Here is a 24,127-nt window from a genome sequence, read left to right on the forward strand (position 1 = left end):
TCAACGGAAAATAAAAGAAATAAATTCTATGAGAGATCTCTTGAAATGAACGAGACAGTCCCCCACCGCCAGGAGGAGGAGGAGGAGCGAGATGCTCCCACCCCCTCGGGAGACCCATCAAAGGAAAAATGATTGAATAGCCTGAAGTCGGTTGACGCTGAAGGGCCCCGAGAATCTACTTAATTAAAAAAAAATATTCCTTTACCCTTCTTCCTTCATTCGAAAACAGACTCTCTCTACCCCTTTGCCAAAGAGTTTCTTCCACTATCTGCTGCCAATCAACCAATAACCGAACAACGCCACCGTCTGTCTTAACCTGTCTCGTACCGCCTGGCTCCGTCTGAGGGGGGAATTCAATTATGCCCCCTGATGGATCGTATGACCTGTAAGGTGGCACCACCACCGCCTTCTGGGTCTACTTTCGTTGCGTTAGGGGCCTCTCTCTCCTCTCTCTCTCTCTCCCGTAGTAGTCATCTTGCTTGGTGAGACGTTCCTGGTCGAAGTCAGATTAATCAACAAATATCACAAGTTTAACATACGTCTAGAATTTGAGAAATATCTAGAAGTGTTCGTGAACTATCGGTGATAAGATTAGTGTGGAAATAGTAGGATAAAGCGTCTTCTAAGTTAGTTTTTATCAAGTGAAATACTGTAAATCAGAACAAGATGGCAGTAAGCTCCAACTGCGGAAAAAAATGGCGAGATATTTAGCTTGCTGGCAGATTCGCAATACGATGAGGTAGCAGGATGGGAACTGGCATTTCTGATCTATGAAATCAGCAACAGTCCTAACCAAAAAGATACAAAATCATTCAGATATATTAGAAGGATACAATCCTTCAAACTGGAACAAATCAAATGAAAACATCTTGAAATAATTGAAGAAGTTCCAAATAAAATCCAAGTGGTCAAGAGACTCATAAAGAAATATAACATAAACCAACATATTCCGACAAAGAAAATGATAAAGTGAACCTTTGTGAATATCCTAATTGATGCATTAGGAAAAAGAATGCCAAAAGCATGTAAACTGTGTAAGGTGTGGTATAGCATAGTTAATCCACAAAACTAATCAGAAAATGTGCTGCATGCAACATTCCGACCCATCCACAGTGTGCTTGAGGTAATGCAAGATATGAGAAAAGACCCAGGCACAAGAATTTTTTGCTCAACATGTCTACCATGGATAGACAATGTTATTAAATCAAGATGAATGTACAAATAGTTGAGGATGAAAAGAAGAAGAAGAAGAGGAGAAGAAGAAGAAGAAGAAGAAGAGGAAACGTAAGAGAAGTAAACAAAAACTGAAATGACAGAAAAAGATAAGGAAAAAAAACAAGAACAAGATAAAGTATGGATGCGAGATACTCATTGATACTACATATGAGGCTATAAAGCAGCATACCTACGAAGAAATAAATTACGATATGACAGCACAAAAGAAAAAAAGCCGAAGAGGCTCTACCCAGATCTACACAATGACGGAAAGAGGAAAAAATATACAAAAAAGACAAAGTCTGCAACCTTTTGAAAAGAGGGAATTGCAGATATGGAGAAAAATGTTACTACAAACATCCTAAGGTATGTCACAACTATGAAATATATGGTAAATGTGCATACTTAGATGGATATGAGGATGATTGCAGAGATCTACATCCAAAAATATGCAAAAACCTAAAAGAAGGAAAAGGATGTAAGTTCGACAAAAATGTAAATATATGCACCCTGTAGCCATGAAAATAATCAAATAAATAACCAATCAAGCAATAAATCCAAAATAAGAAAGAAACAAATAAAGAGAGGAGGAATGAAGAATATCAGGTAAAAGAAAAAAGAAAAAAGCAAGCCATCAACGAGATATCAGAGGTGCCAGCAAAAAATTTCAATGCATCAGCTCCAAGATTCTACTCAAGAGATAATAACTGTTTTTATTATGCAAGGGGATATTGCAGAGATGGAGAAAATTGCAGATTCAGACACAAAATGAATAATTATGATGAAGGAAGAACAAATATTATGGAAAAGTTGGATTTTTTAATGTCAGAATTTCTGGAAATGAAAAAAAGAACACACCAGAACAGGAAAGAGACATGGGAAAATCCTTATTATTACCAATATTAAATGAAGGAGAAAACACGCAAACCATCATAGTGATGAATGCGCAGGGTTTAGTTACGGAGTAACTCAAAAGAAAAATAGAGTACTTAGAAGAACTAACCCAAATTTGAAAAGAAAATAGATATCATGAATAATAAGTGAACCTGGTATTCCCAAGAGACTGGGTTAATGATGATCAAATAAAAAAAAGGGTTTCAAACTTATAGATCAGATAGAAAAAATAGGAATCAAGGGGGAACTGCAATATATGGGAAGACAAAAACAAAAACAAAAAAGAAAAAATATATGAGAAATATAGTAACTCAGAATGTGAACTAATAGCGGTAGAATTTGAATCTGAAAAATTAATGAACATAGTAATATATAGACCTCCTAATACTAAAGAGTTTGACTTAATAATAGAAAAATTGGATGATATATGTAGAAATCACAAGGACTGGTGGACTATTCTCCTATCTGGAGACTTCAACTTTCCTTTCGTATAATGGAAAGAACGAATAGGAGATTGTGGATGTACTTATACATATAAAAAAGAGAGTAATAGTATGCAGAAGATAAGAGGCAATTCGAAAAGCTATTAGATATGCTAGCTAGAATACAACATTCAACAAATAAATCACCTGCCAACAAGAAAGGAAAAATACTTTAGACCTAGTATTTGTGAACGAGATGAATTATGTTAAAGAAATAATAGTTTATAATGCGAGTATTTCAGACCATAATGTCATAGAATTAACAGTCCATTCCAAAGCAAGTGAAAACAGAGATAAGCAAGAAATGAAAAAGTGGGAAGGATATGGAAAATACAACTCTACAGTAAAAATTATTAAAATATGGTCAGAAATAAATGAAGAATTAAACAAAGATTGGGATAATATTTTCGTAAGTGATGACATAAAGGTAAATACGGAGATATTATATATAAAAATATTAGAGAAAATAGTGGATAAATATATACCGCCGAAGAAAAGTAAAACATCAGTCCAATGCATACCAAGAGACAGAAGGATCTTGTTCTAGAAAATCAGAAAGTGGAAAAAAGGTCTAGCAAAAAAAAAAAATGCATGGAAAGTTATAGAACTAAAAAGTAAGATAGAAAATGCAGACAAAAGATTATACAATCAAAAGAAATGAAAAACGGGACTTGGAAGAAAAAACCCTATTAAATATCAAGCAAAATCCCAAACTATTATACTCGTATGCGAAGAAGATGAATAAAAGAAGAATAGAAATAGGCCCTCTAAGAATTGAAGGGAGATTAACGAATGAAAAAAAGGAAATTTGCAAACATACTGGCAGAACGATATAAGAGAGAATTCACCCTAGAATAGATAATGAAGATAATGATATAGAAGTAAGGATGAAAATAGTGAATATTTAGCTGACATAGGTATTAATGAAGCTGATATTGTGCAGGCTATTTAATGAAATTAAAAACGGAGCTGCTGCAGGGCCTGATGAATTCCTGCTATTTTGTTAAAGAAAGTAGTTCATTCTATCGCAAAGCCACTTGCAATATTATTAAGACAAAGTGTAGATACAGGCAAGATTTATGATGAGCACAAATTAGCATATATTACCCCTACTTTCAAAAGTGGAGTCGAAGACTATAGTCAAGTAATTATAGGCCTGTGGAGTCTAACATCACATATTATGAAAGTGTATGAAAGGGGTAATGAAGAAAAATATTATGAAACATTTAATAAAAAATAATTTGTTTAATAAAGGACGGAACATGGTGGTTTCGTACCCGAAAAAGTACACAAACCCAAACTGTTAGTCCACCGTGAGAACATATTCAAAAATATGAAAAGCGGAAATGAACAGAGGTGGTTTATTTAGACTTTGCAAAAGCTTTTGATAAAGTAGACCATAATATATTAGCGAAGAAAATTAGAAAACACAATATCGTGGATAAAGTAGGAAGATGGTTAAAATTAATTTTTACACAACAGAAACAGATAGTTATTGCAAACGACGAGAAATCGGATGAAGCCAAGGTAATATCCGGTGTGCCGCAAGGTACGGTGTTAGCTGCAATACTGTTTGTTATTATGATTGAAGACATAGACAATAATGTTAAGGATTCGGTAGTGAGTATTTCGCAGATGACACAAGAATAAGTAGAGAATTACTTGTGATGAAGATAGGAACGCTCTACAAAGAGACCTTAACAAAGTATATGATTGGGGCAGAGGTAAATAGGATGGTATTTAACTCTGATAAATTTGAAATCAATAATTATGGAGACAGAGAAAGAAAGCTATATGCATATAAGGGACCTAATAATGAGACCATCACAAATAAGGAAGCAGTTAAAGACCTTGGTGTGATGATGAATAGGAACATGTTATGCAATGATCAAATAGCAACTCTGTTGGCAAAATGTAAAGCAAAAATTGGGAATGTTGTTACGGCACTTCAAAACAAGAAAAGCTGAACACATGATTATGCTTTATAAACATATGTTCGTAGTCCACTTGAATATTGCAATATGATATGGTACCCACACTATCAAAAGGATATTGCACAATAGAGAGTGTACAAAGGTCCTTTACAGCTAGAATAGAAGAAGTTAAAGACCTTGACTACTGGGAAAGACTACAATTCTTTAAAATTATATAGTCTAGAAAGGAGAAGAGAACGCTACATGATAATTCAGGGCATGGAAACAGGATAGAAGGAATAGCAGAAAATATCATGGAACTAAAAATATCAGAAAGAGCAAGCAGAGGTAGATTAATAGTGCCCAAAACTATACCAGGAAAAATAAGGAAAGCACACAGGACATTAATCCACTACGCACCAGCATCGATAATGCAGCGTCTATTCAATGCGTTGCCAGCTCATCTGAGGAATATATCAGGAGTGAGCGTAGATGTGTTTTAAGAATAAGCTCGACAAATATCTAAATACTGCATCCCAGACCATCCAAGATTGGAAGATGCAAAATATATACCGGAAGATGTACTAGCAACTCTCTGGTAGACATTAGAGGTGCCTCACACTGAGGGACCTGGGGCAACCCGAACAAGATGTAAGGTCTGTAAGGTAAGGTAAGGTCTCTCTCTCTCTCTCTCTCTCTCTCTCTCTCTCTCAAACACACCTGTCTGTCTATCTGTCTCTACGTAGGGCCTCTCTCTCTCTCTCTCTCAAACACACCTGTCTGTCTATCTGTCTCTACGTAGGGCCTCTCTCTCTCTCTCTCTCTCTCTCTCTCTCTCTCTCTCTCTCTCTCTCTCTCTCTTCTTCTTCTTCTTCTTCTTCTTCTTCTTCTTCTTTGAATACAATAATCAATATTAAATTATTGTACTGAATTCATTCACGCAGCCACAACTCAAGATTTCCTACAGAATCGTTTGTGTAATAAAAAAAAAATTAAGGTCAAAGGCCAAGCGCCGAGACCTTAGAGATCATTCAAAGCTGTAAAGGCTGTTGAAACAACTGTTGTTAGGAGAGAGTGGAATGTACGATAGAAGAGAGAGACTATGAACGGAGGTGCAGCAAAACTGCAAAAAAGGAATGACATGGATTGTAGACAGGGGCCTAAGGAAGGGACCATGCAGCAAAGAACATGAAGTAATGCCTACAGTGCAACGCGTGAGGTGCACTGGCGGCACTTGCCAACCCCTACGGGGCACTTAGACCATAACAAAACTTTAAACTAATCGCTGCTGCTAATAAAAGTCGTCATACGTTTCGTTCAATGACAATTTCGTAATAGGGTTTATCAATTTCCTAAAAAATCCAGTGAAAGGAGAAACTAACCTATCCATCTACCTTACCACTGAAGTTATCAACATTTTCGTTCGAACTCAATATATGAAAAGGGTTTATCAATTTCTTATTTAATCCAGTGAAAGGGTAAACTAACCTATCCATCTACCTTACCATTGAAGTTATCAACATTTTCCTTCGATCACAATACATGAAAAGGGTCCAACAATTTCCTAATCAATCCAGTGAAATACCTTGAGTTATTTCGAGCCGGCACGAGCGAACACTAAGAGAGAGGAAATTGATTTCTAGCAAATATCCTCACACGGGGAGCGGATGATTAGAGCCCCTCCCCCTCCCCCGCCCCCTCAAGGTGGACGGACGAGTAGTAACATTTGGCGATGACGTGGGTCTCAGGGCCTGAAGGAAATATACGACAGTCGTTTTCGGGGAAACAATGAGGAACCAGCATTTATCATTTCCTTGGGGGGATATTCGTCTTGCCGCTATTTCGTCCCAAAAGGTGTTATTTCCGTTTTCGAAGTACTATGCTCTACAATGAGTAGGTTTCAAGAAGGTCCAAAATCCAGTAAGACGAAAAGATAAATGATAGCGGATAGTAAATCATGGAAAAAGGAAAATGAAACTGGTCCATAAGAATCTCGGAACTCACAAGAAACAAGACAAACAAACACTGAATCTCAAAACTCCAAGGAAACAAGAACCAACAAAAACACTGAATCTCAGAATTCACAGGAAACAAAACCAACAAACATTGAATCTCAAAACAACAAACATTGAACCTCAGAATTCACAGGATACAAGAACAACATTGTCGAATGGGGAGCGACGCTCCCCAATGACACCAATAAAACGTTCACTTTCAATGTACATTCAATCCAGTCCTTGGAAGCGCAAATTCCCTCGTATTTTAGAGCTTTCATTCTGTGATGCACAAAAAATTCATTTCCCTGAAACTTATATTTCAACAGAGGTTGAGAGATTGGATTTCCAGAAACCCAGACGGGAAAAATAAAATTTTAATGTCCTCCCCTTTCAATAAAAAATGCAGAAATGTATGAAGAATACGCATGAATAAGAGAATGCATACAGAAAAGGTTGGGTTTCGCGGGATCAGACTGGAAAAATAAATTATTCCCCTCTTCCTATGAAAAAATACATACACGCGAAAAGAATAGAAATAAATAAGAGAATGACAAGGAAAACTTTTTTAACAATAAGCTGGTTCTCTCAAAAAAAGGGGGGGAGGGGGGCCGCTGAGACATTACCTAGTACACTGCTGCTCATGATATGCCAAAGGCTAAGAATATATTAATGCACCGCATCCCATGACAGAAGAGCACTCAGTAGATGGTTGTGAATCCCTTGTTGGGGATGATGTGCCTATCTCAATTCATGGTAGACGAGCACTCAGTGGATGGTTGTGAATCCCTTGGTGTGGGGATGATGTGCCTATCTCAATGACACATGGAGCGTGTTTCTTACGTCAGGTTAGTCCCTTCAGCACTACTTGGTAATCACTGTCCCCATTCTCTTGTACCTAATTTGCATTTTGTTAAGAAATAACTTTTTATCATGTTTTAATCTGAGTCTGTTTTTAATTCTGCTGTTCTTTTAATTTTTTAGCTTCGAAAATGGGACGCATGGACCTGAAACGTCAGCAAAATAAATTACTTTAAAGGATTTTGGTATCTCTCCACCCTCCGATGATGCTTATCTATCTATCTATCTATATATATATTATATATGTATAATATATATATATATTATATATATATATAACTTATCTATATAAAACACGACGCCTCACTCAAATAAAGTCAAAATTAGCTAATCCACGGATACACGTCACAAACCATAATCCACCTCTAAGTTCAGAAAAGGTCAGAGCATTGCCAGAGCAATTCAATACGACCGAAATTATCTTCGAATATCACTCATCCATTTCAAACTGGCGAAACTCGAAAACCTGAATATCGAAATAGGTCGGGTTCAAGCTTAACGAGGTTCTTGCATTATAATGACTGCTTTTTTTTCTGACCTGAGTTCAGCGTCGAACTTGGGACTTGGATATCATGGGGGTGGGCCAATTGTAATTTTAAAACCCTGTTTTTCTCTCTACAAAACCGTTACCTGGAATTCATTCAGGCACTGAATTGGGGTAATTATTATTATTATTTCTTTATTATTATTATCATTTCAGCAGATGAAACCTATTCACAAGGAACAAGCGCCCCAAAGGAGGTCACTGACTCGAAATTTAAACCTTGAATCAAGCTTCCAATGAACGTATGCATATGTTAAGTATATATGCGTATAGTAAGGCACATACACCTATACATATATGTATATATTTACACAAATACAAATGTACATGAAAGTATATATGTGAGTATATATGTGTATAGTAAGGCACATACGTATATACCTATACATATATGTATGCATTTACACAAATACATATGTATATGTAAGTATACAGGTGTATATATGTATGTGTTTATGTACTGACCAAGCACAGAAATCAAGTTTTATCTTATGTGTAAGAGATGAGTTACAATGGTGAGGCTGTATAAAAAAACTCACTATAGGACAGACGTACTTTAGGATAAATGAAAAACCAACCCCCAGCTCATCCCCCCACATACTTTGTCAATAGAGAACCAATAAAAAGGGGGGGGTTGTTATATTATTTCAAGCAGATTACATTGAAGTTAATTAACAGAACACCAATTACGACAGGCGTCATTTTCTATTCATTATGAATGCCCGAACTTTTCTCGTAATATGAAACTGTGCAGAAATACAATTTTTAGTTTTCTGTAAAAGAAAACTATTGCGCCCGCTCTGTTTGTCCGTCCGCACTTTTTGTCCCCGCCCTTTATCTTAAAAGCTACTGAGGCTAGAGGGCTGCAAATTGGTATGTTGATCATCCACCCTCCAGTCATCACACATACCAAATTGCAGCCCTCTACTTTCACTAGATTTCATTTGATTCAAGGTTACAGTTTGCCATGATCGTGCACCTGGCAACGATATAGGATAGGCCACTAACATTATGTGGTGAAACCTTAGTGGGCCGCTGTACAGAAATCTCGACTGCGCCGGAGAAACTTGAGAGCATTTTCTACTAGTTTATTTATTGGTACTATTAAACTTAAAATCGATTTTTTCCCAATTCCCGCCGATAAAATATCATAAAATGACAAATAAAATACCGTGGATTACCAAATATAGTAAAATAACGAATAAAATGTCACAGGATATTTATCAAATAAAAATTCTCATTCAATGACATAACGAAGCCAAAATTGCACACGTTCGAACACGCATAACTCAGAAGCCAACATTACGGGAGGTTTTGAATAGAAGGGGGGCGGGTTTGGGGGGAGGGAGGGGGAGTGGGATTTGTATTCATAATATAACATTTCTGTTCACAACGAGAGGCGACACTTTCACCTAAATATTTCCTGACTGTGAACTGGAAAACGTCAAAGAAAAATATTCACAAAAAATAAGACGACGAAAAATAATCCTCTCAGTGAACGCTTCTGACACGACGGGAAAGAGAGAAAGAAATTTAGACGCGTATAAAACCATTAGTTACGACCGGTAGCGCTTCAGTTGCTTCCCAGATGCGGTAGAGTAAAGGCGCGTCCCAACGTCTCCGGTAAGCGCTGCCAGATGGACGATTCACGGCTAACTTTAACCTTAAATAAAATAATAACTACTGAGGCTAGATGGCTGCAATTTGGTACGTTTGATGATTGGAAGGTGGATGATCAACATACCCATTTACAGACCTCTAGCCTCAGTAGGCTTTAAGATCTGAGGGCGGACGGACAGACAAAGACGGCGCAATAAGTTTCCCTTTGCAGAAAACTAAAACCCCAAGACAGATTTCGTCAAGAACGACCGAAAAGAAACTTCAGAATTTCTTTCAAGGTTTTTTTTTTTTCTCTATCAGCGCCAGATGCTCTGAAAGCTTTCTTGGTTGAAGGAAAAAAGGTGAGTTGCTGTTTACAGTCTCTCTCTCTCTCTCTCTCTCTGGCCTGCGTGCAAATTCACCCCCCCCCCCACCACACTCTCTGTCCCTTGGCTTAACACAAATTCCCCCCCCCCCCCTCTCTTTGCCTGCGTGCAAATTCCTCCCCCCTCTTCCCACCTCTCTTTCTCTGCTCTTTCTGGCCTGTTTTGCAAATCCCCCCTCCCTTTCCCCCACCCTTTGTCTCTCTCTGTCTCTCTCTTACCTTAAATATAAATTTTTTTTTTCTCAATCTCTCTTTCCTGATTTGCATGCAAATCCCCCCCCCCCCCCCCAACCTTCCCGTCTCTCTCTTAGCTTAAATACAAATTCCCCCCTCTCTTTCTCTTTCGCTCTCTTGGCCTGCATGCAAATTTCCCACCCCCCTCCTCTCTCTCTCTCTCTGTCCAGTGGGTGAACGTCTAAAGTTGAGTTACCAGTTGTGGTAAGGGCGGCTGAATAGTGTGTGCATCGGGTTGTAGAATGCGAGTGGGTGGGTTGTGATTCCATAACCCCGAAAGAAAGATTATCCGCAGTACGTCAAAACAACAACAACTCCTCCTCCATTAGCCAAAATCAGGCTTGGCGGTCCTCTAAAAGGCTTGAACTATAAAATGCCTTCTGCCAAAGAGGCTTCTGTCTACATGGAACGCAGAATTCAGGCCAAATGCCAAGCACTGGGACCTGTGAGGTCGTTCAGTGCTGAAATGGAAACTGACAGGAAAAGGTTTGAAAGGTGTAACAGGAGGAAAACCTCCAAGCAATTGCTCACTATGAAACGAGTGTTAGGAGAGTGTGGAAGTAAGATCGTAAAATAAAATAGTAAATAAATAAATAAATAAATAAAATCAAACAGATGTAAAGAGCAAATTGAAACAGAGCTTCCAAAGGTCTGTTATTCTTCTTCTGCGAAGTCTTAGCGCTTTCGCCAATAAGCTGTTGTCATTCTACCACACACTAGTTATGTTTGCTTAGAGGCCACTTTTTCTGTTCGCTGTCCCTTCTTCCTCCTCTCGTCCCTGTTTCCACGACCTCTGGGAACAGGTTTTGTGGGTCCTGCTGGAGTCTTAGGACAGGATCCAAGAGAAGGAAGGGTTTGGGGACCTTCTGGGATTCTTCCATATCATTGGGGTTTGTTGGTTCAGCTGTTGAGTGTCTACGGTTGGAATCATTCTCTCTCTCTCTCTCTCTCTTTTCTTTATACATATATATATATATATAATATTAATATATAATTTATAGATAGATATATATCTTATATTATCTTAATATATCTATATATATATATATAGAGATAGAGAAGAATAAATTAATTAATATATTAATAAATATAATTATTAATATCCTATATCAATTATTATATTATATAATATATAGATATATTATATATATATATCTATATATTATATATAATTATATTGTAGGAGGTTATATATAGAGATATATATATATCTATATATTCTAAATATATATAGAGAGATATCTATATATATAATATCTATGAGATATATATATCTATAGGATATATATGTATATATATATAATATATATAGATATATATATATAGATATATCTATAGATATATATAGATATATTGACAGATATATATATATAGATATATATATATAGACTATAGATATCATAGATATATATATATATATATATATATATATATATATATATCTATCGATTAATAATCATCTATAGTATATTATAATAATATATATAATATATATATATTATATATATATAGATAGATTACTATATAGATATATCTATATAATATATATAATAATATATACTTATATATGTATATATATATCTATAGATATATATAATGTATATATAATCTATAGAATATATATATATATATTATAATATTCTTATAGCCTATATATAGGTCTAATATATATATATATATAATGATATATGTATATATAATTATATATATATATGTAGAATCTTCGGTTTTCACTTTTTTACAGATACATATGAAATTGTAATTAGCCACAACACCCTTCTTAACTTCTTGAATTTCTTTTCGCTCTTTTTTTTTTTTTTTGGATTACGCTTGTCCACTATCAAAAGCCTTAAGATCCAAGTTCAAAGGAAATTTTGAAAAAGAAAAGAAATTGGCGATTCTTGGTCCTGGGAAAGAATTCCAGGTTCCAAACTAATTTCACCAAAGAGGTCACATTGGGTCAGGCGTCGGCAACGTGACCTTTTCTCTTTATTGATTATACACACACACACACACACACACACCATATAATATATTATATATAATAATTAATATTATATATATATATATATATATATGTATATAATATATTATATATATATGTAGAATCTTCCGGTCACTTTTTTACTAGATACATATGAAATTGTAATAGCCACAACGTCCTCTTTTGGATACGCTTGTCACTACGAAGCCTGAAGATCCAAGTTCAAAGAAATTTGAAGAAGAAATTGTGACTCTGTCCTGGGAAACGAATCCGGGTCCAATAATCACAGAGAGGTCACGTGGTCAGGTCGGCAACGTGACCTCTTTTTGAATATATATACATACATTCACATATTATAATTATAATATATATACATATAGAGGAGAGAGGAGAGATAGAGAGAGGAGACGAGAGAGAGAGAGAGAGAACAAGCAAATAAAAAGAAACTGTCACAATGACTCACCATATTGAAGTTGCTGTAGTCTCATCTCATTATAACAAGGCGTGATCCAACCTCCAGCATACTCAGGACGCGAGCTAAAATCTATGGCCAAATAGCGCGTTGTTTCACCAATGACAATTAAAACAAATTCGCTGAATTTTATTAGGAATAATTGTACTGTACTGTTTAACATGCGCGTAATTTATTTTTGACATTTTCATTCTAATAAATACATCATAAACATCCTATCCTACAATTCCTGTATCTTTAACTCAACACGAAACACCTTTTTCAGACCTTTTTGGTCTTTCCTAACCCCACCCCCCAAAACAAGAACAAGAAAGTAGTTTGTAGACATATATACTCCCCGAGTAAGCAAAAATCAGACCAATGCAGTTCTATATAGCATTCACTTATGGAGGTGTCTGATAACTCTCTTCCTCGGGAAAGACTGATATTTCGTCATAAAGCGTCGACTTCGTTGTTTACGAGGTGGAAACAATTCCACCCTGCAGAGTGGATCGCTCGGCAAAGAGCCACCCATTGCTCTCTACTGTAACGGCTTCAAGATGGGTTGCCATTTGTCACAGAAACTCAGAATCTTCCGTCGCGCCGAAAACGGCGTGTGTGTGTGTGTGTGTGTGTGTCTGTGTGTGTATGAGCACGTTTGTGTGCGTTTGTTTGTATGCGTAGGTGTATGCTTGCCTCGAATGCAGCATTCCTCCAGATAAGAATTCCCCCCCGTGAGTCTGGAAAGACGATAAAATGTCGATAAGGAATTTTCCGAGTTGCCGGCGAGTTCTTTTCATGAGTCGAGTTCAATTCGAAAATGCCAAGCAAGTCGTGACAATTAAGTTCGTTTGAAGCAGGTTATAAATACGACAAAATGCAAGGAATGAAACCCCTTTCTTTCCTCCAGTATTCTCCTTTCGACCAGCCTCTCTTTTCTCCAGTATTCTCCTTTCAACCAGCCTCGTCTAACACTTCTGCAAGAGGGAATCCTGAATGAACAGCTATTTTGCTGAGAACTACACGGTTTCAATGTGTAATAAAATGAACCACTATTTAGAATACAGGATGACCTTCCTATTTTATTTATCCTGTTATTGTCATTGTTGATTTTAATTACTAAATATTCCAGGTATCACTGCATTCATCATTATTGCCATCACTATAATTACCTCCTTTATATATGTTATTTATTTTGCAACATGACGTAGTTCACTTTTATCGTTATTGAATTCATTCCGGTGAACTCTGCTTTACTTTTCATCCTCCAGTGAATTCTATTTTAATTTCTATCCCTGGGTATATCATTTTAAATCAGGCTCTCACTACACTTCCAAGCTTTCCATTAACTAAATAGGGCAGTAAATTTACAACTGAACCGAAGGGGATAGGTAACTATACAAGATCTGTTATGAAATACAAGAAAATCTCTAGAAGAGGCTGAGCTTTTGGTAAAATCAGAGACAAAGGCAGAAGTTCTGCTTTGATTAATCCTTGCGCTGTCAGAATTTAAATCAGAGACAAAGGGAGAAGTTTTGCTTTGATTAACCCTTTGCACTGTCAGAATTTAAGCTTCATTAAAAACTAATGTTTTGTCATGCAATCCTCTGTGGTGGGTATGCGTAAGTGGGTATTACCAACAATATCCTTATTGTACCCAACCATTCTCCAGTAGAGTGCATAACAGAAATTTCGTGATGAACACTGTTACCCAAATACTTGGAAACTTATTCTTCGAGTGAATATTGAATTACTAGAGATTTTCAGACTTGCCGTTTCAGAGATAAAAATTACAGTTTGTTAAAGAGGAAAAATTCAACAACTTCAAATTATTCATCATCTAACCTGAAAAGATGTAGAACTCTTAGGAAAAACAATTAGCTCTAGACTTGAAATTACTGTATCGATTTCTCAACTAAAACAGCATTTTCTTCTTTCAGATGAGGCGGGCGTCGTATTCACCACTGGACCAAAATCCACCATTTGTAGCAGATCCTGATGGCCAAGGGACAGCAGGGTCAATATCTCCTGATGAAGAAAAAGAAGCCCCAAGTTGGGCAAATTTCAGGCAGAGGATACTGTCCTTCACCCGTGGTCGCAGTAAGAGCCCTACAAGCAGGAGCCCAGGAAGTAAAAGTCCTTGTAGGAGTCCAACACGGAGAAGTCCTGCATCTCGTAGTCCAGCGAGCAGGAGTCCTACTTCCCGCAGTCCAGCTTCTAGAAGTCCGGCCAGCAAAAGCCCTACTTCGCGCTCTCCTTCTAGCAGATCTCCCACTTGTCAGTCACCCAACAGGTCACCGACAAGTAAATCTCCACCTCTTCGATCTCCAACTAAACACTGGTCACCAGTAGCTCCTTTAGCCCTTACTAAAAGAGGGTCCTTCTCTAGAGGCTCATCTCGAGAATCGAGGGGATCTAGAGAATCTCCAACAGGAGGAGCTGCTGCAGAGTTTGCGGAGGTATCACAAGTGCGTCGAAATTCCGGATCAAAAGTAAAACGGTGCTTGAAAAAAGCTTTTAGTTTAAACCTTGAGGGAGGAGAAGTGGAAGACACCGGAGAACTTGGCAGTCCTATTGCAGCAGCTGGTGCCGTTGGGACAGGGGGCCGGAAGGTCAAGCTCAAAATACGGTCATCACCAGTTGAACAGGTACTGGAGATGACACAATTGGAGGATGAAGAGAGCCAAGCAGCTGCTCTGAACAGAGCTAGAAAATGGTCTTACCACGGAACAGCAACACCTGCTTCCCCTGTTGAGGCACCTAAACGTCACTCATTCAGTACAGGCACTGGCAGATCTGGAATTGTAGTAACCAATAATGATTTGGCATCTTTACTTGGGCCAACACACCGTCTTACACCGCCAGGAGTGCCACTTCCTGAGGATGTTGTACCAATGCCTCCTCCCCTTCCAAACCCAAGAGCGCGGGGCCGTTCCCAAAGCATTGCGTACTGTTGGGATGTTCAGCAGAATCCAGCCGCCGGTGCTAAACCAGAAAGTGGCGTTCCTATCACCATCCGCAGAACCGACTGTGACCACATAGCTGCATCGTCTCTAGACTACACAGAAGAGGAAGAGGAAGCTGGAGAGGACAGTGAGAAAGAAGTCGACGAAGAGGGCAAACTTCTTTGGGATTCTTCGGGTTCTACTATAGACGCTAGTCTTTTGGGGTCAGTTATAGAAAGCTTTTTAAAGACAAGCAAAGAAGATGAGGCCAGTGGAAGCGTCACTTCATCGCTCAAGGGCCTGCAGGTCAAGTGACGCCCAACGAGAGGCAATCGCTTACAAGTGATCACAACTTCGGTCGTGCGTCGCAGTTCTGACCCCAACCGGGTCTCCTCTTCCCACAGGAGGAAGCCCACCATTCGCCGGCACTCCTCTCACGGAGAAACTTCCAGATCATCTGTCTCAAGTGTCTCTCAGCCACAACATGTGGTCATCCACATGGACAGTGACGAAGAGACGCAATGCAAAGAAACCATAACTCCTTTCGATCGCTTCTGGAGACCCTCATTTAACTCAATGGATGTCATTTCTATGCTTCCCACTCTCATAAACTGTTTCATGTTTGACGACTCTGCCTAAGAAGTGATGATCTTGTCCGCATAATGACAAAATAACACGTAAAAGGGCTCTTGAACTTCGGTTATCTATACCTTTTACAACTACAGTGCTGCAACCATAAGTACAAAAGTGATTACATGACTTTCAGTTATTCCATCGGACTTTAATAACTTTAGTATTGTATGGTTATTTTCTTCGCATCGCCCCTTCATGAAAATAAGTGTGATATCGAAACAATAACAAATACAGATAGTATCTATTTTAATTAATAAACTTAATAAATCTAGGTCATATCAGAAACCCTTGAACCATATCATGAATAGTTTTAACTTAAAATAACGGACTCTCTCTCTCTCTCTCTCTCTCTCTCTCTCTCTCTGATCTCCAAAAGTGCAGCAGGCAATACCTCCAAGTGAAGCGACGTGATTCTCTTTCCGTACTTGGCTATTTGTACATATCCCTGAACAATCACTTTCGATAAATGTTTGATGTATGACTCCAGTGTTCTTGACGAGTCTGTATTCGTATATGTGATGCATCAGTTAAAGCAACTGTAAGCTGCTTACAAACACTCAGAATTTGACAGCAAAAGTGGCTCTCCCTCTTCGACGGTGATTTTGGGCAGTTTTGACGTATCTCTGTACTTACAAACTCTCAGACTTTGACGGCAAAAGTGGCTATCCCTCTTCGAAGGTGATGAGGGCAGTTTTGACGTATCTCTGTACTTACAAACTCTCAGAATTTGACAGCAAAAGTGGCTCTCCCTCTTCGACGGTGATAAAGGCAGAGTTTCTGGTGTATCTCTGCGTATCAGTGACATATGTGACATGAACGACAGCATCAATTTCCGCTAAAAGGGTAGCATCAGGTCCAGCGAGAAACGACTGACGTTTGTGAGGCTGACTTTCCCTTCAACCCAAAATGCAGTGTGAAGTTTTAGCCCTGGGACCATTATTGGTTTTACCCGACGTTCATTTGTTTTCCCGCGTTGACAAAGGACCGTGCTGCTTGTCGTGAAATCTATACCCATTCTTTTTTGAAGTGTTTCTTTACAGGACGGTGGAAAGCGGATGACGTGACAGTGACAGTGGAGGTATAAAATCAATCTGTCGATTATGTAAGCTATTTCGATTCAGTCCATAATCATAATGGAGTTTTAAATAATTAAGAAGGATATCCATTTGGCCCCCTTTACTGAGACCCAGATGAGGGTGGGGCTTTAATAAAATTCCTCAAGAGTATAGAAACGTCCCGCTAACTTACGTACATCAATAGTTATGAATAATCTAACTTCAGATTTTGTTATTCATGTCAGATCATTCACAAAACTGATATCTGCCGAGAATTTTTTTGTTTTCAACTGTTTAGCGTTTATTTTTAAGCCGAAATTTATCAATCTGCTCACTGCCATTTATTTATTAATGTACCTAGTTTGGAGTGACAGGTACACGTTGCAATGATGGCCTCTGAGGTCTTTCATGAAACAAACATTTCTAGTCAACTCTGTGTGTGTGTGTGTATGTGCAAATTTGAATTGGAGATTATTCTTCAAAAAAAAACTATTTTTTTACTTTCGATTATCTTTGCGCATTATAATTTAATTTCTCTCTCTCTCTCTCTCTCTCTCTCTCTCGCTCTCTCTCCTCTCCGCTCTCCTCCAGTCTCTCCTCTCTCAATCTCTCTCTCTCTCTCTCACTACTGTGAGAAGGCGCGAGCTTATTCGCACAAGAAAACATTCAACTTGAATTGCATCTGTCACTCCACCCTGCTTTTTAGGAAGGTCTTTTCGCAATGTTTTAGATTTCCCAGCTTCTTTCTTCACTAACTTTGGCATCAGTTGGAATTGCTATGCTATTCCCACACTTGTCTGTTGTCCTGTTTAGATTTTAACGGGACGAAAGTCTTTGTAGTTTCAGTTGTGCCTGTACTGACAGCAAAAAAATCTATATTTTTGCAGTTGTGCCTGTATTGACATAAAAAAAATCTCTATAATTTTTCAGTTGTACCTGTACTGACAGCAAAAAACCTATATATTTTTTTTCAGTTTTGCCTGTATTGACACAAAACACAAATCTCTATAATTTCAATTGTGCCTGTACTGACAGCAAAAAAAAAAAAAAAAAAAAAAAAAAAAAACTTTATATTTTTGCAGTTGTGTCTGTACTGACAGCAAAATATCTTTATATTTTTTCAGTTGTGCCTGTACTGACATAAAAAAAATTCTCTATAATTTCAGTTGTGCCTGTACTGAAAGCAGAGTTGAAAATGTTCATTTGTAAGTGCCTATCACGCAAATATTAGACTTGTTCTACGGGTGGTATCGTGCGTAAGTGACCCATTGAGAAAGATCATTGTGACATACTATTATCACAAATAACAATAATAATTAGGCTATTACGTAATGTTCTATACCATAAAATGTTTACAGAACGCAACAGGAAGACGAGATTGCATAAGTGCAAATTTTTTATTTGTTTTTATTTACTTATTTTTATTTATTTATTTACTTTATTTATTTTTTAGCTCGAAAATCTGAAAGCAACTTTTACCACTGAAGCTATTTGAGTTTTTCCCGATGCTATGAGAGTGAAAATTTTCTGTGCTTCTCCTTATCAAATTAACTTCATTTTGTTTTGGCGTTTGTGCGCATGCGCGTGTATGTGTGCTATGTCATATGACGGCACTTTTCTTGATATTAGTTAGTGTGTTTGCGTCTTTGAGCTGGATAGGTGCCAATACTTCAAATAACTCTAACCCACGGGTGATTTAATTCAGACATATAAATGCATCATATATAAGAATACAACTCCGAGACCTTTTTTTTCTTTCGAGGATCTGTTCCAGTATATCAATGGTGTCCTTTTACTGCGTAAGAATATATCTATATTATATATAAACCCCCACCGTACCACCTACCCCTTCCAAATAAACCTCACACCCCCACCCCCACAAGAGATCTTAGATGTGTCTTGAAATATTTTTATTAGGCGACAAAATAAAAAAAAAATGAGTTCCAAGTCATAGACGATACTTTTGTATGTTTCAATATCATAATCACAGGATTCTCTCGCACTCAAATTTCCTGTTTTATACGCGTTTCCAAGACTTGGCTTCTCCCAAGAGATAGATATCTTATATTTCTCTAAATAAATGGTGTAGAAAAGACAAAATAAAAAGGAAACATGAAGTTTTGTGGGCCTTTCACTTGAAACCTTTTGATCATTCGAAGTGGGTCTGCCCCGGTCTTTGTACTTTCCACTGTAGGCTACTTCAATTCCCCCTCAGTGGACCTCAGGTGGCGTACTGTAGGGCATTACTTATAAGGTTCTTTGCAGCGTCCCTTCGGCCCCTAGATGCAACCTTTTTCGTTCCTTTTACTGTACCTCCTTTCATATTCTCTTTCCTCCATCTTACTTACCACCCTCTCCTAACCATTGATTCATAATGAAACTGCTTTGAGGTTTTCTTCCTGTTACACTTCTCAAACTTTTACTGTCAATTTCCGTTTCCGCGTTGAATGACCTCATTGGTCCCAATTCGATTCATACTTCTCCATTCACATTCTATCAAGGCTCCCCCCAAACCAACCATCCCACCAACTCCAACCCCTCCCCCCACCCACCGGTCCCCCTTCTATTGTTAACAATTTGCTGCCCTCTAGCCTCAATAGCTTTTAAGATCTGCTTAGGGTGGACAGGGACAGACAAAGCCATCTCAATGGTATTATCTTACAGAAAACTAAAAACGATTTCAAAGACCCCCGTAACATACTGAACTGAATATAGAATTTAGGCCAGAGGCCAAGCACTGGGAGCTATGAGGTCATTCAGCGCTGAACCGGAAATTGACAGTGAACAGTTTGAAAGGTGTAACAGGTGCAAAAAAAGAATATGAACGGAGGTACAGTAAAAGGAATGAAAGGGGTTGCAGCTAGGGGCCGAAGGCACTGCAAGGGACCTTAAGTAACGCCTACAGTGCACCGTATGAGGTGCACTGACGTCACTAAACCCCCTACGGGGCCCAAAACATACTAGCTTTTAGACAGAAGACTAAGATTGGTAATATGACAAGATGCAATACACAGTGGATTTTATAGTCATCATAAGAAATGTGTATAAATGGACTTACTTTTCCATAGGAATCAGCACCATACACCTGACTTTGGAGGGGTGGGGGGGGGGTGGTTCCTCTTGCTCAGAGATTACTGTTGACGTATATTTCCAGGATAACAGTACACCTGGAGATAAAACATTGACAAATAAGTCCCCTTGCCAGTGGCTTTGTGTCTAATAAAGAAAAATCGCCCACTGAATAGAACCAACAAACACTTGAAAGAAAAACTTGGCAAAAGAAGATTATCTGAAGCTGACCAATGCATTTGGCATAAAAAGAAAAAAAATATGTTTAGCAGTCCTTATCTGGGTGCCTAGCGCAGAAAAGTCCCATTTCCCATATAATAAATATAATCAATGAATAAAATTTACAACTGCTATTTCAGACGGTCTTTTATGAGAATTCCAAACCGCTAATGGCGAGGCAATACAACTAAATAAAAAAACTTTGACGCTGGTAAAACAACTTACCATTTCTCTGAGATTTTAAAACACAAAGGAAGTGAAAAATATGTCATCAATAAATTTTAAGTCAAGCCTACGACAATATGCAGGAAACAGAAGCTGAACTAACTCCAAGAATGAGATTTCTCTGGATGCCACTACTAAATCCTCCTTCAACAGTAACGGATCAGAAAAAAACCATTGTATACTAACACAAGTTCTTGTTTAGGGTCATAATTGCAATGAAGAACCCAAGAATATGGTTCTGAATTTACTCAATACTTTATACCATTATTTAGTTTTAAAAATGGAAACTATACATAGACAAAAGCAGAGTCATGAGATTACAGACTGACAGGAGAACTGGAAAAATTCAAGTTTACAATAAACCAAAGAAGAGTACAGTAAGACCTTGCTAGTAAAAATATATCAATAAAAAATGGTAGTTGTATGTCCCCACATTGAGGCCTAATACTTGAAAGAATAAAAAAGAATAAATAACTTCTTTATGATGAAGAGAATACATTATTATGCAATGTCAACAAACTGTAATTAATCAGCTTCCCTGCCACAAGCAATATGATTCAGACAAAAAAAAAATTAAACAACTTTTCCCCTCAACCCCAAGGGTTCATTTAATCCCCTCACCTTCAATATTCAAGTTTCAATTTTACTCTACTGCTGCAATCTATAAAAGAAACTTCAGAGGTACACTCAAGGACGCTGTGTAATGAACTCCAGTTCTTTCAGAAATACTGAGAAATACGATAGCCGAGGAATCTCGGATATCTCTTCTTCAGTTCGAGTGGGAAAAGTATGTAAGGAATTCTAATTTCGCTTTCAACAATGCCCTCTGTCCCTCTTTCTTTCCAGGACTGAAAGGCAAAACTTACTGGAAAGACAAAAACATACACACAGTCTTGCAACTGAATATATACACAATTTGTTTTGTAAACAATGTGTTCATGCTAGATATAGGCTAGCAGTTCAAGAATAATTATGGCAGCGATTGTGGTCTTGTGTTCCTACAAAGCCAACCCCCCTATTTATACACACACACATGTATGTGTGTGTGTGTGTGTGTGTGTAAGGTAATACTGTGCCTTAGGCTAGATTAGGCATATCCAAACTGCATCATATTTGGTTTTTCTCTCTCTCTAAACAAAAAAATAAAAAATAAAAAATTTCCACACTGCTGTGAAAAGGTATGTAATGGGTCAACCATGCATAACTGACAGTTAAGTCAAATTCATCAAAATATCCACAGCATAAATATCAGAGAACTACATTTTCCATTTCTTAAAAGTAACACTGTTATGACTGTGAAACCTTGTTTAACACAATCCTCTCAAGCTATTCAGCAATTTTTCTCTCAGAAATAACTTATTTAGGACTGCAAGATAAATTTCGTTGTAATATTCTACACTATATTAAGTTGGTCTACTATAAAAACCATGCAACTAATTAGGCCAAGCATGGAACATTGTTACCATCAACTGCTCAACCTGGGCTAAATTTAATTCAGTTCTGCTTTGGCCCTGTTGTGGTTAGGAAGGGACTTTGTGCTTCTTGTGATCTTATCTTCTCAGGTTTTCCACCTTTTTAACAAAAACAATTAGCCTAATCAAGTTCAACATTTGTTTCATGAATATTTAGTGTTGCCTAATGTAAAAAAAAATAAAAAATAAGTGTTGTAACTGTGAAAGCTTAAGTACACTGAGAGAAAAAATTCCATATGTGGCACTACAATGTGGGTTACCCAAATCATAAGAAAGGGAAGAAGCATTGTACGATTTAATTCTCCTACGGTCAAGTTAGGCCAAGGTGCTCTAGGCTAGGTTTTAAGTTATCCAATCTAAGTTAGGTATTTCATATTTATCTCGCTTGCAATGTTGTGAAACATTTTCTTACTGATTTTTTGCTGGAATTCCATATTTCAATGAGCCCGTTGTGGGGTATCAGAAACCATATGCTAGCTAACCCTAAACTTGAACAAGTGACTATGAAAATGGTAAGTCATGGTAGGTATTCTGAGTCTGAACAAATGATCTCAGTAACTACGTCAAAATAAAAATGGCCTAACCCTTGGCTGTAGGAACTTAGCTGATTAAACACAATAATACGAATGCAAACGCCACTAGCTATAAAATCATTTATAAATATTTCGGACTTACTACTAAAAAAAGGACTAGGCTAGCTATCTACCTAGCCTACCTAATGGTCTCTGAAATTAGCCTACCTAGCTAGCTAGTAGTAGCTTAGGTATATAGTAGTAGCTACCTACCCTATGACACAAGCGCTCACGTTCCTCATGGGTATGAAATATAGACGTGATGGAAGACAGACTTGGGACGTAACTATCCATTATTTAAATTTTACAATTTCATCAGAGAAAAAAGAACGAAAAAATACTCACCAGTTTTCCTGACAACTGCAATGAAGTCACCATCCTGTTATACCTAAACTACCTAGCCCTATAGGTAGCTATCTCCTATCTAGCTGTCTCACCAGGTTATTATCACCATAGCTAATTGCCTTCGTTTCCTCAGATCTAAGTCTTGCTTTCGTTACTATCACTTTCACTGTAATTAGTATAATCAAACTATAATTAATAACTTATTAATTACACTTACATTATGAGGTAAATAAGTACAACAAATAACAGATCGCCCGTTGTTTACCCAAAGTCATCAGATACGTTCTCTTCCGCTTAATATAAAATTTAAATATAAATAGCTACAGTTTTCTGCAAACGGAGAAGGTGGATGGATATAAGCTAATATTAGAAATGGCCTAAAATATCTAAAAACTTTATGGAACAAGACGCCTAACCCACAAGGTTACAAAAAATAAAACAATATAATAAGACAAGTACTTCTTTTAGTTTTATTCTGAATATTGCAAAAGAAACCCACAAAATTACTGTGTATACGTGTGTTGAATAAAAAAATAAATAAAAAATAAAATAAAATGTATATCCTTATAAGTAAACACGTTATACACAGAAATTTTGTGGGTTTCTTTTTCAAACTTCAAAAAGACAAGTTTTAGATAATCACCTGTAAATTATCCAATAACCCAAATCGCTATATGAATTGGCATAAACGCCCCTTTATAAGCCAATAATAACAGTAAAAATGCAAAAATGTACTACTTAGCGAAAAAAAAATGTCAGCCCGGCACCTCAAGGTAAGAAGTTTACACGCAACTTTGAAATCAATTACGGTAAATGTTAAATGGGTTCGACGATAAGTGGTTATTGGAAACCTTACCCGGTAATTAGAAGATTTAATAGTGCGGATAAAGACCACCAAGTGATTTAGTTACCTTTACAACAAAATAATTCAATTGTGGAATGACAAAAAGAGTATTCACGTGTCTGGATTGCCTAAAGTAAAATTTATCCTAGATCAAGGGCTGCAGTCGGTAGCAATATGCTTCCCTAAAAATTA

General features: G+C 37.3%; 1 protein-coding gene across 2 annotated transcripts in view; it reads left to right on the forward strand.

Annotated features, from left to right (window-relative positions):
- Positions 1 to 17,756, forward strand: part of LOC135207575 (serine/arginine repetitive matrix protein 2-like) — a 180,213-nt gene extending 162,457 nt beyond the window's left edge. For both annotated transcript variants that reach the window (XM_064239420.1, XM_064239421.1), the window contains one exon: positions 14,497 to 17,756. In XM_064239420.1, coding sequence (XP_064095490.1) covers positions 14,497 to 15,816 — 1,320 coding nt within the window. In that variant the 3' untranslated portion in view covers positions 15,817 to 17,756. The remainder of the gene's footprint in view (positions 1 to 14,496) is intronic.
- The last annotated feature ends 6,371 nt before the right edge of the window (positions 17,757 to 24,127 follow it).

This window comes from Macrobrachium nipponense, chromosome 32 (genome assembly GCF_015104395.2).
Source record: "Macrobrachium nipponense isolate FS-2020 chromosome 32, ASM1510439v2, whole genome shotgun sequence".
Lineage (NCBI taxonomy): Eukaryota > Metazoa > Arthropoda > Malacostraca > Decapoda > Palaemonidae > Macrobrachium > Macrobrachium nipponense.